Consider the following 17437-nt stretch of genomic DNA (forward strand, 5'->3'; position numbering starts at 1 on the left):
AGTTCGAACAAAGTGTAAGGAGTGAACAAGCGCAAGGACGAAGACCAAGTGCTTGGTATGAGCTTTATTAGCTTTTAGCCCCGAACACCAAAGAACAAGTTTTGTTCGAACTGGTGTTCAACATAGGCTCAGACATGCAGGGCTATTTATAGACCGGGAGAAGGTCGAGGGGCAAAAGTGGGCGAGAAGGGTGGAGCATCACAGAGAAGCGAGAAGGGGGTGCGAGAGTGGCTGGTGTGCAAGCGAGAGAGGCTTGGCACAGCCCGGGGACATGTGCCGAGCGGTGGGGGAGGCAGGAAACCAGTAGACGCGGGTGGCAACGGCGCGTGCTCATGCATGGGGGCAAACAAACACGTGGGGACTCATGATTGGTGCGGAGGGCGAGAGCATGCGGGACAATCTCATTGGTCCGTTGTGATGCTGGTCATCACAGTTTATGGACTTGCTCAAGCGCTCCATCATGGTCAAGAGCAATGGTGCTGTTCTTTGGTCTCACTATGAGAGGCTCATTCGCGAGCGCTACACACAGTGAATGGAGTACGCACCCCTTCTTCAGATGTAGGCACCATCGAGCCATGGTTTTGTGTGGTGTGGTCGATTTGTTTGTATTTTGATGCATAGCTGTACTCCCCGCTACACGATGGTGGTGTGGGAGATGTCGGACATCAAATACACAGCCCACTCCATGGCTAATGCAGAATTCTGTCGTCCTGATGCACGCCCACTCGAGAGCTGATGCACGGGTGATCCACACTAATACACACGACCCGAAACGTCTCCATGGTTCATGGAGTGGCTGTGCTCGCTCTGAAACCCGTCTCACTCCATGGGTCCTGGATGAGCTGGCTGAAACCCCCGGCCAAGAAAGAGATTGAAATTTTTTGAATTTTCTGTATTTTTGGGTAGCTGGCAACGACGACAAGACCCTCACTCCACAAAATCCATTTCTAATACACAGCACCGATACAACTACACCCTCACTCGATAACATCACTCCTTGAGATCCAAGGAAGGTACAAATACCACTCACTCCATGCAGAATTCTAATGCACAACCCCGACACACCCTCTCCATGAATCCGGAAATCTAATGCACAAGAGCGTACAACTCACGGATTGTGGAGGGAGAATGGACATACCCGAGCATCTCCGGATCAATATCCTACTATGGAGCGCGGGTGGAGGTTGGGATCAGGGCAGAGATGGAAATCACTGGTATGGCATCCACCCCATTCGCCGCAGTGCCGGGCATGATTGGCGGGACCAGTGGCGGGAAGAGCACACCCTACAGGAGTGATTCGTGTTGGTGGGTGTTGGCGGGTTGGAATTTGGCGCGTCGATTTTGGCGGGATTCCTGGCCCATAAATTCGGCTCGTTCTGAGGGTGCTGATTGCTCCCCAGGCAGTTGGGCAGCAGCAAATCTCAAGACCGTAACGTAAGTGTATTTCCTTCCGTGATGATACTCCATGCATGTCCGTGTGTCATGCTGTGCGATGGCTAACATGACTCGGCATCTCCAGTCTGCACGTTCCATTCGCAGAAACCAAAAATGACAATCACAATCATGCTCCTCCTGGCCTTCGTCCTCTGGCCCATTGCCCACTGCCTACTCCATACTGCCTCTTCTACGGCCTATACTATCATTACCTACATTGCCTATATTACCTATATTGCCTGCTATCATCCGGCACAAACCATCCTATCCATCGCATTCCGCGATTACTACGCGTCGCACGTCACTATCGACGCCTCAAGACATTCCTGCCCATCCATGGCACATCCGAGACCATTCCTGTCTCTATCGATCCACTCGAGCATCGCTCGCGACACCAAGACCACCAAGCCCGATACTCTCCCGACTCAAATGGGAACCACTCCTGGAACATGACTCTGTTGATTTGTTTTGATAAGCCCTCTGCCGCCGCCCATCACCAACTGGCACTCCAGTTGAGACCTCCAGCTCTGTCTGGAACCACCGTGGCTCCGGCCACATGCGAGACTGGTTCATTGGTCTTCGCTTCAACGACCATTACGGTCGGGTTTGAACGAAAATATGGCGGCGGCAGAGGCGGACCTATGCCCAAATTCACACGGCATACGGACACTGTATTCGATATTCGCATGCAATACATTCCAATTGCACTTGCGTTCTTCCCACACTACTTGCGGAACCACTTGAACAGTCCCTTCCGTTTGGCTTTTTCTTTCGCGATTCGGGCTTGCTCCTCGGCGAGTCGTGCTTCTTCTGCAATTCGGGCTCGCTCTTCAGCCAATTTGGCTTGCTCTTCGTGGAAGGCGATCACTTCGGGACTCGAAAGGATGTTTGCACCACGGGCTTGACGCTCGGGATCAGGTGAGTTGCTGAGATAGTTTCCAACCTCGGCTCGGATCTCTGGGGTGTTGAGGTAGATTGGCTGTGGTGGTAGGAGGGTTAGTTGAGGGACTGGAGGAGTGATGACAAGTGGCTGGACTTACCAGGATGATGACTGGGCGGTGGGGTGTTTCACGGGTCAAAATAGCAGCCCCGCCGGATGGGAGAGTGAACTTCCGATTGCCAAAGAGGGAGTGTGGGACCTTGGTGATGTGGATGCCATGGCAGATCCATTGGGGAGCGTTGTCGATTTGGGTCCACTGGGACGATGCATGTGGGTTGGATGCGGTGGTAAAGCTGGAGGGATACTCGTCGGAGCGAACCCACTCGTCACCGCGACGGACCCAGAGGATTTGGTTGTAGCTTGGCATTCCCTCTCGAGAAAAAATTGAGTTGCCATCAGATGAGATCACTACGGAGGTCACAGGGTTTGTGTGTCCCTTGAGGGTGTGCTTCAGCTGGCCAGTGGCGGCATGCCACACCTTGATGGTCTTGTCTTCCGATCCAGAGGCAATCCACTTGCCATCGGGTGAGATCGCCACAGAGTTCACACTTCTTGTGTGTCCCTCGAGGGTGTGCTTCAACTGGCCAGTGGTGGCATCCCACACCTTGACGGTGTTGTCTGTGGAATCATATGATCCAGAGCCAGAGACAATCCACTTGCCATCGGGTGAGATCGCCACAGAGTGTACACCACTCTTGTGTCCTTCAAGGGTGTGTTTTAGCTGGCTCGTGGTCGCATCCCACACTTTGATAGTCCCATCAGCGTAGCCAGAGACAATCCACTTGCCATCGGGTGAGATCGCCACGGAGTTCACATAGTTTGTGTGTCCCTCGAGAGTGTGTTTCAACTGGCCTGTGGTGGCATCCCACACCTTGATGGTATTGTCACGAGAACCAGAGGCAATCCACTTGCCATCGGGTGAGATCGCCACGGAGGTCACATACCATGTGTGTCCCTCGAGGGTGTGCTTCAGCTGGCCTGTGGTGGCATCCCACACCTTGATGGTCTCGTCCTTAGAGCCAGAGACAATCCACTTGCCATCGGGTGAGATCGCCACGGATTCCACACAGCCTGCGTGTCCCTCGAGGGTGTGCTTCACCTGGCCTGTGGTGGCATCCCACACCTTGATGGTCTTGTCCCCAGAGCCAGAGACAATCCACTTGCCATCGGGTGAGATCGCCACGGAGTTCACACTATATGTGTGTCCCTCGAGGGTGTGCTTCACCTGGCCCGTGGTGGCATCCCACACTTTGACAGTGTTGTCGTCAGAGCCAGAGACAATCCACTTGCCATCGGGTGAGATCGCCACAGACCAAACACGGTGTGTGTGTCCCTTGAGGGTGTGCTTCAACTGGCCAGTCGTGGCATCCCACACCTTGATGGTCTTGTCCAGAGAGCCAGAGACAATCCACTTGCCATCGGGTGCGATCGCCACGGATTCCACCCAGCTTGTGTGTCCCTCGAGAGTGTGCTTCACCTGGCCTGTGGTGGCATCCCACACCTTGATGGTGTTGTCACTAGAGCCAGAGACAATCCACTTGCCATCGGGTGAGATCGCCAGAGAGGTCACAGAATCTGTGTGACCAGCAAGTGTCATCTCACACGGATCCCAGGTGGGTGCTGGACCAGCCGTGACCAGGAACGGGATCTTGTCCTCGAGTTGATCGGCATATGTCTTGTAGATCGCCGTCTCCTTCGGTGTGAATGCATACCCCGAGTTGTACACCTGCGGTGCACTCGCAATGATTGGATCTGCAAACTCGCGGATGAATCGATACGTGTCCTTGACCAGTTCCTTCGTGGTGTCGTCGACGATGGTGCTGGGTGCCTTGGCGACCACTCCTCGGAGCACAGACAGTTGCTCGGCAATCTCCTGAATACGATGTGTGAGCGACCCACACTCGAGCCAGAAGAACACATGCGTCTTGACGAACCGAGTGAGCACCGCTGCCACATCGACCATCTCGGTCGACTGCCACACCAGACTCGACTCGGCCACTTCGTCCACACACCACACAAAGTGTGTGATCCAGTGGGCGACGCTGTATCGCAGCGACGGTGTGATCTTGGCTGCGACCCTGTCCTCGAGGTCGGGGATATCGTCGTGGAACTCGTAGATATCGCAGATGTTGATCACTGGCTCGTGCGAGAGGATCACTCCGAGACATCCCTTGGCAAACACCGTGTGGAACGAGTCCGACACATGCCATGGATGGCCAGTCGATGCATCGCCGAGGAGATAGTCCGCCACCGACTTGTGGTTGAACTTGACCTCGGTGTTGGTGGACTGGCTGCCTCGGGGACCCAGTCCATTGGCACCAGGATCGAGGACCAGGCTGAGGCTCTTGAGACACTCGCAAACGACGCCGATCTCGAGTCCAAACACATCGGCGATGATCTGCGGGGTCAGGATCGACTGGGCCGTGGCGATCGCCGACACCACCGTGACCAGCTCGGCCGGGTGGCTCGACTGCGAGTGGATCTTGGCAAATGTCTTGTGGTACAGCTGCCCGACATCGGCGGCGCTGTCGTTGATGTCCTTGATCGTGGCGAGTGTCACTGGGCCGTCCATGGCTGCTGCATCGACGGTGTTGAGGATCAGGTTAATCCACACGAATGTCTTGGACTGGTCCAGCAAGATGGCGACTGCCTCGGTGCGGTCCGAGTCAGTGAGAGTGTCATACACTCGCAGTCGGTGGCGGATGAACACCTCGAGGTCGCGGATGTTCTCCTCGCTCGAGGGCTCGATTGTCTTGGTCGGGACTCCATCGAATGCTGCCTTGATGTCCTCTTCGGGACGGGATGTCAGCAGCAACTTGAGCCATGGACGGGTCTTGTTCAGTTCGACGAACCGCCAGGCAAGCAGACTGAGCAGCTGGTCGCGCGTAGAGCACTCGTCGAGTGCATCCACCAGGATCATCACCGATCCCTTGGGTCTGTAATTGCCGATGGCTTCGAGTGGATCGGCAATCACGGCCTTGAACAGATCAGGGATGCTCATCTTGTCGAGGTCGTCCTTGGAGTGGCCAGCATCGAGCAGCTTGCGGCCGATCGGCGAGTGCCACTTGCACAGTCCATATGCGATGGTGTTGAGCACCACTCGTGGATCGCTCTTGCGGGTGTCGTTGTACTTGAGGAACAGCGCCGACACCAGCTGGTTGGTGGCTGTGAGGATGTTGGCGATCTGGGCGGCAGCGACAGATTTGCCCACACCAGCAACGGCATTGACCCACAGGACAGTGTCGGTGGTGTCTTGGTTGACCCAGTCGGTGGTTTGGTCAAACAGCCACTGGCGAGTACCCTCGACATACAGATCCTCGAGTGCCCTTCTGTCGGAAGAGGAGTCGACAGGGTCGAGGAGGGATCGCAAGGCGTGGTCTTGTTCGGCGGTGAGGACGACACTACCGCCTTGTGTGTACACATCGCCTTGCTTGTCGGCAATGGAAGTCTTTGTTATGAGCTCACGAATATTGGGGACCAGTCTGTGGAATATCAATAGTGTGAGATTGTATCAACCGTTTCACTTGTGAATTTGATGATCTCACCTCTTGAGAGCGTTTCCATCCGCAGCATCGAGGGCCTGTAGCTTCATCAACTCAGTAAAGGTTTCACGGATCGACATTGGTTTGTTGTTGAACAACGGACTCTTCTCATGGATCGGAGTGTAGTCGGGGAGCTCTTTGATGGGCGGGAAGTACTTCTTCTGGAATGTCTCGCCATCAATCTCTCTGGTGGACCACATGAAGATGGGCTGGATGATGACAGATTGTCCACTCTTCTCACCATCCTTCATTCTCTTGAGAGCATGTTGGATCTGCATTCACAGGATAGGTGAGTTTCCAAATACAATCCAGTTATATGCATTCAGACGCACTTACCTCGAGAAACTGGTTGTCCTTGAAGTTCTGAGCGTTGTAGGTCTGCTCGAGTCCAGCCTCAGAGAGGATCAGGACAATCACGTTGGATCGATAGAGACCGTTGATGAAACCTTGTTCCCAGGGCATGCCGTCACAGAGACAGAGACTGTCGAGATAGGGATGAAGTGCCATTTGGCCTCGCGGAGTGACAGCGAGGGTTCCATGCAGAGTCGTGGCATTGCTGGCGTCACTACGGACTCGGTAACTGTGGGAACAGGCGTTAATTGGATGGAATGGAATCGCACAGTTTGGGCCGAGAAACCACGAACCTGATGAAAACATGGTGCTCTTCATAATGGCTTTGACACTCCCAATGTTGTGTGGGTACTGCCGGATAGTACTCCTCTGGCTGCAAGACTCGCTGGGGCTGTTGGATCTCGCGTTTTGTTGCGTTTGGCTTCTTCTCGTCTTTGCCTCGAGAGTTCTCATAATCCGCCTTGGCATTCTTGATCTTGTTGATTGCACCAGGCTTGAGGTCAATCCCCTTCATCTCATCCTCGGACATCCGCAGAATCTGTCTTGTAAATTGAATTAGAATATGGCCAACAACCACATCCTCAATATCAGGGGTACATACCGAGTCGATGGTGTCGTAGTCATTGTCTATGAGGAGCTGCTTGTATTTGACCAAGTGGTGTTTTTGAAGAAACTCTGCAAAGGCCAAGAGGTCCTCGTTCATCTCATTGGTGTGTAAGTTCTCACTGGTTCCGTGTGAATCACCTTGTTCTGTGGATACCATCACGTGTGAATGGATCACATGGTGAGTACACGATCACATGACAAACCGGGCGGAATAACCGTTACACCAACTTGCCCAAGCCACAGCCATCCCAACATCCCAATGCCGTTTCCCCTCGTCCAGCGACACCCCCTAGCACACAACGGTCCCCAGGTAACAACCCAAGCTCCAGTTCGAGACCTTTGTGTTTCGCATGTAGCGACCCTCACCTAGTGCGACCATGGCTTGATCGTGCGACGGCGGCGAGTCTGGTACTTCCATGGCCGCGAGGGAAAGTTCGAAAGTGCTCTTGGTGTGGCTGGTGAGACGGGGACGAAAAGGAGACAATGCGGGAGACAGACGAGCGGTCGGTTTTGTTGGATGGCCAAGCCACTTTGAAACAGAGCGATTCATTCATTTTACAGCTGCGCATGGCTCCAATCGGATGGAATGGATCATTTGAACCAATGTATAGCCTGAATGAGTCACGGGGTCCTTGTGCTTGGGCTTCACACAGGGACATCATTCACAGTCGGATTCCCCGCTTCCCGTCGATGATTGCATCCCACTCCACACCGATGTTGTGGGAACTGTCGCGCCCGTAATACACGCCCACTCCACGGCTCATGCAGAAATCCGTCGTCCTGATGCACGTCCCACTCCATGCCTGATGCACAGCTGATCCGCTCTAATACACACGACCCGAAACGTCTCCATGGTTCGTGGAGTGGTCTTGTTCGCTCTGAAACCCACCTCACTCCATGGGTCCTGGATGAGCTGGCTGAAACCCCTGGTCAGGAAAGAAATTGAAATTTTTTGAATTTTCTGTATTTTGGGGTAGCTGGCAGCGACGACAAGATCCTCACTCCATGAAATCCATTTCTAATACACAGCACCGACACAACCACACCCTCACTCGACAACATCACTCCTTGAGAACCAAGGAATGTACAAATACCACTCACTCCATACAAAATCTAATGCACAACCCCGACACACCCACTCCATGAATACCAAAATCTAATGCACAAGAGCGTACAACTCACGAATCGTGGAGAGGTAGAAATGGCCGGTGGAAACGGGTGAGGACATCCTGATGGAATGGAGTGTTTGCTGGGCGAAGCACTTTTCCTCTCCATGATCTCAGTGTGGTCATTTTTCCTCGGTGGAAACGGGTGAGAGGGTGGTGAACGATGGAGTGCCGGTCGTTCCCCGGACCTTTGGCCCAAAAAAACGCAAATGCAAATTTTTCGTTTTTTTCAAATTCACTTTTTTATTCAAAACGGTCTGAAATCTGGAATTTGTTACTGTTCTCACCCGTTTCCACCGGTCCCCTCTCCATAAAAAAAGAGGGGGCTTCCCGTCTCCACCGAGACATTTTGGCACTCGACGAGATCACTCCATACATTCATGAAATCAAAAGAACTGAATATACTTTTCCTCTCCATAACCAATGAAAAATATCACCATGGAGTGGAGCATGTGTGCCGTGGCAATGGGCAATGGAGTGGTGTCATGAAGAGGCCGGGATTCTCGGTGGAGACCGGTAGTGGCGCATACGCACTCCATGCCGGGATCCCGCCCCATGCGCTGGCGACGGCGGAGATACGGGCTGGGCTTGGACACCCTGTCGCCTGGCCACCATCGTCTCCCAGGCGCCGCTGGGCATGGGGTATATGAGGTCGCTGCTGGTGCGTCCATGCCCCATCGATCCCAACCACCTCTCCTTCATCGCCATGTCCTCCCAGGCTACCAAGCGCATCACCCGCTCGATGAGCACCCGTGCTGCCAAGCGCCAACGCCTCCATGAGCAGCTGATCTCCTTGGGAATCGAAGAGACATACCCTGTCCTCCTGGCCGTCCTCTCGATCCCCGAGCTGATCGAGATGCTCCCTGCCTGCAGTCTCGTGAAGCTCAAGGCAACTTCCAGCGACGTGAGGACTCTGCTCTCGACCAAGACTGTGGGCATTCGTATCTGGGCCGAGTGGTTCGACAAGCAACACCACACCAGACTTCTCTCTGCCGACTGCGCCCAGCTGGTCAAGTATTTCCCCGCTGGATCGATTCCCTTCAACCTCAAGTGGCTCAAGTCCATTCCGAGATCCGTGGTTTCAGCCGAGTTCGTCCGAGTCGCATCTCGTATCCGCCGAGACAACTCCGAAATCCAGATCGTACGACGACTCCTCGAGGTCAAGCACGTCCCCACTGCGATGTGGGTGGTTGAGGACAAGGTCTGGAATGATGAATGCATCAGCAAAAGCCTTTCCGTCCTGCGCAACAAATCCGAGGTGCTCGACGACTTCCTCCTCGAACATCGCAAATTTTTCCTCGGATCACCATCTGAAGAGATCAACCAGGCGTACTTTCAGTGGCTCAAGTCGTTGGACACATCCAAACTGAAGGTCAAATTCACTCTCCACGAATGCTATCGATATGGCAGAGGTACTGATTTGAACCCGACCCAGGCCTTGGATCTCCTGGTCGAATGCGCCCGCGCCGGGTATCGCAGCACTGTCCAGGAAATCTACAACATCTGCCAATACGGGTATATTCGAGATGCGCCCCATGCATCGTCCGTCTGGCATTGGTTGTCGGAATCGTCGGGACACAGTCTCCCTGAAAGGGACAGGAACCTCCTGAGGTTCTACTGCATGAAGCACGCAATTGGGTTCCCTCGATCGATAAACTGCAAGACGTTCTATCAGTACAGCCTACTCAGTGCGTACAGGGATGGTAGCATGATAGCACGCCAGCAAATCCTCAGCATTTCCTCCAGTGCATTTCATCCCTGGGATCGCCCTGAGAACTGGAATGATATCATTCCTCTGGACCACATCATCGCAGCCAGAAACGACCCCCGGGTTCAAGCCATGTTGATCGACTTGCTCAAGCGATCACTCATGGCCCAGAACGATGGTGCTGCTCTTTGGTCTCACTATGAGAGGCTCATTCGCGAGGCATGCATGCAGTGAATGGAGTGCACACACCTTCTTCCAATCCTCTTCCAACCCGCTCACAAGCGACGACGTTTCACTTCCGAGTCTCTTACGAGTTTTCAGCCCCACACCATGTTTATCGAGCGAGCTTCACTTCCGAGTCTCTTCCGAGTCCACTCCATGAATGCGAGCGTGGGCCCCAAATCCTTCCCGGCCAGGAATATCTTTTTTTTCTTGAAAATTTTTGTTTTTTCTTCTCCAATGCCCCCAACCGGCCCCCAAAAGAGCTTCTCACTCCATATTCACTTCCAAATCACTTCCGAGTGAGTTCCGCGGTGGTATTCTCTCCATGTTTTCAGTGTGAGATGATAATAATAACACACTCCATGAAAAATTCCTCTTCCGAGTCTCTTCCGACCACTCGATACGTCTCTTCCGAGTCTCTTCCGAATCTTCTGGGCCATGGGTGGTACCGAGAGCGCGGAGCGACGGGGGGACGTATACGACTGGCCTGGCATCACATGCATTGGGCGGCGGAAAGGCGAAAGAGCCTGCTGCGCATGCCAGAGGACAGGGTCCACCATATCGCACCGGGCGGAGGTTGGCCTCGGCGCGACATGTCTCCCCCCGTCGACGCCAGCAGCCCATACCCCCCTCATAAAGCCCGCTGCCACCGGGAGCGCTTCGCTCGCCCTCGCAGTCTTCCCTTCTGTCCTCTGATCTACCCTCCCAATGTTCTTCATCCCCAAGAGCACTGTCCTCGCACCCTTCCCCCCCAAGGACGGCCAGCTCAATCCTCTGGCTGTCTGGCCCAATAAGGCCCCATTCGGCGTCCCAGTTCGTAGGACGATCAATCAACAGGATCACTGGAACATCACATACGAAATGATCAACCCTTACATCAATCGCCGTGACCAAGAGAACCGCACCGGCCATCCTGTCCTCACCGGGTTTGTCTGGTGCACCGAGCACATCATCCTCGCTCGTCGCTACATCTTCTTCCTTTTGGAGTGCTTCCTCAAGTACGAGTCCACCGTGGTGCGCATATTCCCCGAATTGGTCGGGCTCAGTGGAACTATCCGCGGCTTGATCAAGAAGAACGAGGAGTATTACACCCGCGCCATTTTCCAGAAGGATATCTGCCATCATCTTGATCTCTTTGGTGACGACTCTGAGTTGATCGCCGTTTGCCATGTGTATGCCACTCTCGTCTGCCCCTTTGATGCCACCGAATGCGGCCGCATCGCCCCATTCTTCCTTCAGCACTCCATGAGTGATTATCGCATCATCACCCCCCGTGCGAGATTCAACGCATTCGAGGGCAAACGCATCTCAGCTTCTAAGGATGTCCCTATCCCCCGTATCCTGATTCATCCATCGCACCATTATCCCGTTTTCATGCCATTCTCCATGTACTTGGGTCTTGTTGTTGATTCCAACTTTACCATCATGAGAACGATGGACACTGTGGATGGTTTTTGGTTCATTCGCCCTAATCCCCAGCATGGCCTCTGGACTGCTGCACCCACGACGTTTCCCGTGGCTCTTACGATCCCAACTGCCTCAGCGGCTCCTACTGCTCCTACGGTCACGACGTTTCCCGTGGCTCTTACGATCCCAACTGCCTCTGCAGCTCCTTTGGGTTTCGCGACGGCTCGCGCGCCCCCTACGGCTCCTGCTACTCCAGCGACCCCGGCGGCTCCTAAGGCTCCTACTGACCCAGCGACTATGACAGCACATGCTCCCCCAACGGCTCCCGCTACTCCAGCGACCCCAGCGGCTCGCGCGGAGCCCCAGTCTCGCGCTTCTGTGGTTTTGATCGACCTCACCGAGTCTGATGCCGATGCCGATGCCGATGCCGATTCCGATGCCGATGCCGATGCCGATGCCGATTCCAACACCGTTTCCGAGTTCAAGGTGAAGTCCGAGGCCGATAACGACTCCGACTTCATGTTGGATTCCGATCTCAATTCCAAGTCTGACTCCGAGTTCGAATCCGATCCCTGCGAGGACAGCATCATGGACGATCTCACCGATGCTCCAGTCCAGCCGGTCGACGATGCTCCTGTCGATGCTCCAGTCCAGCCGGTCCACGATGCTCCTGTCGAGGAGCATCTCCCTGGCATCGGGCTCCCATCCGAGGTCGGTAGCACTGTCATTTACAGTGGATCCGAACAGGAAAGTTTTGCATCCGCCGATGAGAACCAGTTCGAGCTCGACGAAGACACGATCGTTGTCGACCAAGGCGAACTTGAAATGGAGGACGTTGCTGTTGCCGCTGGTGAGTATGCTGGATTTGTGCCCATCCACCGGGGATCCGCTATTGCCCATTGCGTTTTGACGGCGATTGACTCACACCACCCCGCATATCACACAGAACCCACAGTTACCCCGACCGCTGTGTCGAGCAAGGATGCCACCGTCTCCTTGAAGAGAAAGCGCGACGTCCAAGATCGGGCCGAAGACGATCCCGACATCAACTCCCTTCTGGTCTCGGCCATCCCATTGGAGGAGAAGAATTCACTCTTCCAGCAATTCTTGCAGGGCCAGCAGAAGTTGCGTGCGATCGACAAGCTGGAGTCTTGTGTTCAGGCTGGCCTCCGCGATCCTGAGGCTATCCGGGCTATGACTCGAGGTTTCATAGATATCATGAATGCGCCTATCGCGGAAACCAAGCCCAAGCCCAAGTCTAAGCCTGCTGCTCCTGTGATCGAGGAGCTTCCCGACGAACGCTGGTCCTTCCAGAAGCTCGATGTGGCCGCCCTCAAGGCTGCCTTTGCCGAGCCTGTCGATCCCAACCCCGCCAACTTCAAGACGGTTCACCAGCTCATCGACGCCGATGCTGTGCTCACCGAGGCAATCAAGTCAGTCCCTGGAATATCTTCTGCAGAACTACTGTATGCTGCAGATGAAATTGTGTTCGGCTGGTTCCGTGAGTGGAAATCCACTCAGTCGATGCCAGACTCCTGGATGACGACTGACCTTGTCTCGATGGAAAGCCTTCCCCGAGCCTATATTGCTCATTGCCACTCATTCATTTTGGTTATCCTTCATCTGTTCCTTTTTAAGAAAGGACTCGTCATGATGTGGGGTGCTTTATTGTCTCAGTATCGCGAGAGACTTACGATCTAGCTAGCGAGCATCGAAGTTGCGTCACTGCAGGCGCATACAGTCGACCCAATACACTATATTCAGAAAAAACGGGACACCACAGCCGTCTCCATGAACATGTAGTATGTGATGGCATGCGTCAAGCAAAGCCACAAGAAATACATCAAATCACCTCGGCAGCCTCCGAGTGAAGACCACCGGTCGCTCTCCGGTCTCCACAATCGACCTGCACACTGGTCTCGGAGTGCCAGCGATGGATGGTACTCTTGGACACGCTGAATATGGAGGCAACCTTGCGCAGGCTATGAGTGACAGCACCGCATCACAGAATGGTCATAGCCAGCGCGCGATAGCATTGGGTAACAAAATATTTGTTCATTGGTGGCGATGGGGGCGGTGCCAGTCATGTGCGTGGCAGTGCAAGGCAATGACCAGAAATCCATTGGTCCTCAGGATCGAGCCAGCTAGTGGCTGGTATGCTACAGCTGCGCATCAATTGGAGCCACCCAGGTTCCAGGCTATCGATCGGTATGGTTTGCCCGGCACACAGACTATCGATCGGTACGGTTTGCCCGTGTCATGAACACCCTCTGCCTTTGCCCTCTTCCTTCCTTTACCCTTGCCCTTTCCTTTCTGTTTGCCTGTCTTAGTGCTTTCCCTTCCTTCTGTTTGTTTGTTTCCCGCGCTGTGCTGCCTTGTTGTCTTACCGCCAGCACGCGCGCTGTCTGTGTTCCGTTCCCGCTTCCTTGCTGTTGGTCATGGGTTACGCCCACGACGCCGCCTCGACGCCGCCTGACGCCTTGGCGCCGCCATGCCGCCGCCACTGACGCCCGCTGACTCACGGATCCCGAGTCACGGTCGCCACCTGCTTCGCTCGCTGCTTCGCCCTCCCCGCCGCTGCTTCGCTCCTACCCCCTCGCTCTCCAGCGTCGATCCTTGGCGCTCGCATAAATAGCCCTCCGACCAGCCTCTGTCTTTTGCCTTCGTCTTGCCACTTTGTATTTTTAGTATCCTAAGCCTTGGATCTAGAATAAAACTTTGGCTTTACACTTGACACTCTGTGTCCCAGTCCAGTCCCCGCTCCTCTCCCTACGTTCGAGTCTTGTATTAGGACTCTTGCGCACTTCCCTGCTTGCCCCGTTGTCCAGTCTTGACACTTGGCAAGACCTTCAACAACCCCCCACTTGCCCTGCCTTTGCCCCCGTTCCCTTCTCTATCTCTTTTACCAATGGCTTCCCCTTCTGGCCTTTCCGAGCCCGAGCTCCAGGCCATCCGTGCGGTCATTATCCAGTCCGCCGAGAACGCCCGTTCTCTCCAGGACTTCTCCAAGTTCCTCCACGATCAGGATGATGCGCTCAACCGCATCACCGATCGTATGGACCAGGTCCTGGCTCGCCGTGAAGAGGATGTCCGCCAAGTTGTCGCCGCCAGTGTCCAGGAGGCCCTCCGCAGCTACCAGGCCCAGCTACCTCCTCCTGCTCCCGCTCCCGCCCCGATCCGTCGTGCAGGTCGCCCCTACTTCGGCGTACCTGACGACGTCGATGATCCTGCCCAAGACCCCGAGGACAACCCTGCTGGTCGCAACTCTGCCACCAGGCAGATAGGTCCTCCCGACCGCTTCTCTGGTAAGGACCCGAGCCGCTGCAATGCCTTCCTCTCGCATTGCAGACTGGCCTTCGTGTCCAACCCTCCCCTCTTCCAGACTGAAAGGGATAAGGTGTTTTACGCCTTATCCTATCTCGATGGTACTGCTGCAGACTACATGCAGCCGTACATCGATCAGTTGGAGAGAGACCCCGAGTGCTCTCCCCCTGCCATCCGTGACTTTGCCGGTTTCTCCGAGTGGCTCCGTGCTGCCTTTGGCCAGGTCCAGCCCACCATCGCCGCTGCTCGCGAGATGGTCAGGCTTTACCAAGTCACCTCCGCCGCCGCCTATGCCGCCGAGTACCGCCGCCAAGCCGTCCACCTCGTCACTTGGTCCCAAGACCCTCTCATGTTCCACTTCGAGAGTGGACTCAAGCCCTCGGTTCAAGATGAACTCTCCCGCCGCTCCTTCGACAACCTCGAAGATCTCATGCAAGCGGCGATCGCCATCGACAACCGCCAGGAGGACCAACGCTCCCGCCGTCCCAACCACCGCTCCGCTCCTGCTCCTGCTCCTGCTCGTCCGGCTCCTCTCCCTTTCCGTCCGGCTCCTCGTCCCTTCGCTCCTGCTCCTCCTCCTCGCCCCGCTCAAGCCTTCAACGTTCCCCAGCCCATGGACCTCAGTCAGGCTTCCGCTCGCAGGCTGACCGCCGAGGACAAGGCCGCCCTCCGTGCTGCCAACCGCTGCTTTTATTGCAAGCAGGAAGGGCACATTGCCCTTCGCTGCCCCAATAAGACCTCCTCCCGCTTGGCTGCCATCGATGCTTCTTTGGCTGTCGTTGATGTGAATAAACTTGACGACCAGGAAAACTTCTCTGCCTAGAAAAGGTCGGAGGAGCTTTCCTAGGCGTCAATCATGTCATAAATCTTCCTCCTGTAAATGTCTCCACGGTAAATCACTCTTCTGCCTTTTGCCATCTTGCCCCCGTCACCATTGCCACCGCTTCCACCGCTCTTGCTTCTTCGTCTTCGCCTCCCGAGCCTGACATCCAACGTCAGCCATCCCTCGCTGTGACTCTGCTGTGCGGTCCAGAGTCCATACGGGCAACCGCCATGATCGATACCGGCGCGGTTACTTCGTTTATGGACACTGGATTCGCCGCAACCCACGCTCTCCCCACCTTTGAAACTTCTTTCGTCATCACTCTTGCCGATGGTTCTTCGATGGAGTCTAGTCTTGGAGTTTGTGTTTCTATGATCACAGGCATCAGCCACTATGAACAAATCTCGTTCGCGCTGATTCCCTTGGCTTCATACCCGATCATCTTGGGTATGGATTGGATCAAGAAACACAAACCCTACTTTGACTGGCACCATGACTCTATTTTCTTGCCTTGCACCTCTATCCACAGTTTGGCCTCCCCGTTCTCTCCCGAGCCACAGTCCTCTAGGTCCAGCCCTGCCGAGCCGCCTGCCGAGTCTCCTGCTGAGGTCCCCGCCGAGCCTGCCGTGTCCCTGCCCGCGTCCAAGATTGTTCCTGCCAAGTCCCCAGCCGAGTCCCCAGCCGAGCCCGAGATCCTCCCTGCCTTGCCTCCTGCCGTGCCCAAGCCCAGTCCTGCCTTGCCTCCTGCCGTCCCAAAGACCAAGACCAAGACCCAGTCCCTGCCCAGCGTCAGCCTGATCGGCAGCATCCCCTTCCAGCACGCCGTCCAGAAGGAAGGCCTGGAAGTGTTCCTCTTGGATGCTGCCCGAGTCCTGTCCCTCTGCTCCGTCGACGCTGGAGCCAAGCCCAAGGCCGAGCCCTCTGTCCCCTCCAAGTACTCGTCCTTTGCCAAGGTGTTTTCCAAGTCCGAGGCCGACAAGCTCCCCCAGCACCGCCCTTACGACCACACGATCCCGTTGGTCGAAGGTGCGTCGCCGACGTTTGGGCCCGTCTACAACCTCTCCAAGCCGGAGATGGACGCCCTCCACACCTACATCCAAGAGAACTTGTCCAAGGGTTTCATCCGCCGTTCCGAGTCCCCTGCCGGTGCCCCAGTCCTGTTCGTCAAGAAGAAGGATGGCTCCCTCCGTCTCTGCGTCGACTACCGGGCCCTGAACAAGATCACCGTGCCGAACCGTTGTCCCTTGCCCCTGATTGCCGAGACGTTCGACAACCTCGGTAAGGCCAAGATCTTCACCAAGCTCGACATGCGAGGCGCATACAACCTTTTGCGCATCGCTGAAGGTGAAGAATGGAAGACGGCTTTCCGCTGCCGCTACGGCCACTTCGAGTACAACGTCATGCCGTTCGGCTTGACCAACGCTCCTGCCTCGTTCCAAGCCTTCGTCAACGATGTCCTCCGTGAATACCTTGACCAGTTCGTGGTCGTCTACCTGGACGACATCCTCATCTACTCCTCCGATCCTGCCGAGCACGAGGCTCATGTCAAGAAAGTCCTGACCAAGCTCCAAGACGCCGGACTCTCACTCAAGCTTGAAAAGTGTGAGTTCGACCAGTCCTCCGTCGCCTTCCTCGGGTTCATCATCTCGCCCGATGGAATCTCCATGGATCCCGACAAGGTCAAGGCCATCCAGGAGTGGGAGATCCCCCGATCTGCCCACGACATCCAAGTCTTCCTCGGCCTGGCGAACTTCTACCGTCGGTTCGTCAAGGACTACTCCAAGATCGCCACCCCGCTGACGGACCTCCTGAAAAAGGACATCAAGTTCTCCTGGTCTCCCTCGGCTCAAACGTCATTCCTGAAGCTTAAGGAATGCCTGAGCACCGGTCCTGTCCTCCGCCATTTCGACCCCG

General features: G+C 55.3%; 3 protein-coding genes across 3 annotated transcripts; all 3 read left to right on the forward strand.

Moving 5' to 3' along the window:
• Positions 1 to 1548: 1548 nt before the first annotated feature.
• On the forward strand, positions 1549 to 1887 carry BJ171DRAFT_482578 (uncharacterized protein; the record flags this gene model as incomplete). The annotated part of the gene is made up of 1 exon (XM_053108957.1): positions 1549 to 1887. The coding sequence occupies one exon, from the start codon at positions 1549 to 1551 to the stop codon at positions 1885 to 1887; it is 339 nt and encodes a 112-aa protein (XP_052961526.1).
• A 6785-nt stretch (positions 1888 to 8672) lies between these two features.
• On the forward strand, positions 8673 to 9981 carry BJ171DRAFT_544386 (uncharacterized protein; the record flags this gene model as incomplete). Its single annotated transcript, XM_053113006.1, has 1 exon — positions 8673 to 9981. Exon 1 carries the CDS (start codon positions 8677 to 8679, stop codon positions 9979 to 9981), a length of 1305 nt encoding a protein of 434 aa, XP_052961527.1. The 5' UTR covers positions 8673 to 8676.
• A 1556-nt stretch (positions 9982 to 11537) lies between these two features.
• Positions 11538 to 13193, forward strand: BJ171DRAFT_87010 (uncharacterized protein). The gene is made up of 2 exons (XM_053115958.1): positions 11538 to 12226; positions 12323 to 13193. Exons 1-2 carry the CDS (start codon positions 11674 to 11676, stop codon positions 13075 to 13077), a joined length of 1308 nt encoding a protein of 435 aa, XP_052961528.1. The 5' UTR covers positions 11538 to 11673; the 3' UTR covers positions 13078 to 13193.
• Positions 13194 to 17437: the final 4244 nt, after the last annotated feature.

Source organism: Polychytrium aggregatum, assembly GCF_025602895.1.
Source record: "Polychytrium aggregatum strain JEL109 chromosome Unknown BJ171scaffold_163, whole genome shotgun sequence".
Taxonomy (NCBI): Eukaryota; Fungi; Chytridiomycota; class Chytridiomycetes; order Polychytriales; genus Polychytrium; species Polychytrium aggregatum.

Bases quoted from the DNA above. Each gene is read 5' to 3' on its own strand.
- BJ171DRAFT_87010 (XM_053115958.1), top strand. From the start codon at position 11,674: ATGACAGCACATGCTCCCCCAACGGCTCCCGCTACTCCAGCGACCCCA. The intron at 12,227-12,322 runs GTGAGTATGCTG...CATATCACACAG, and splicing joins GGACGTTGCTGTTGCCGCTG to AACCCACAGTTACCCCGACC.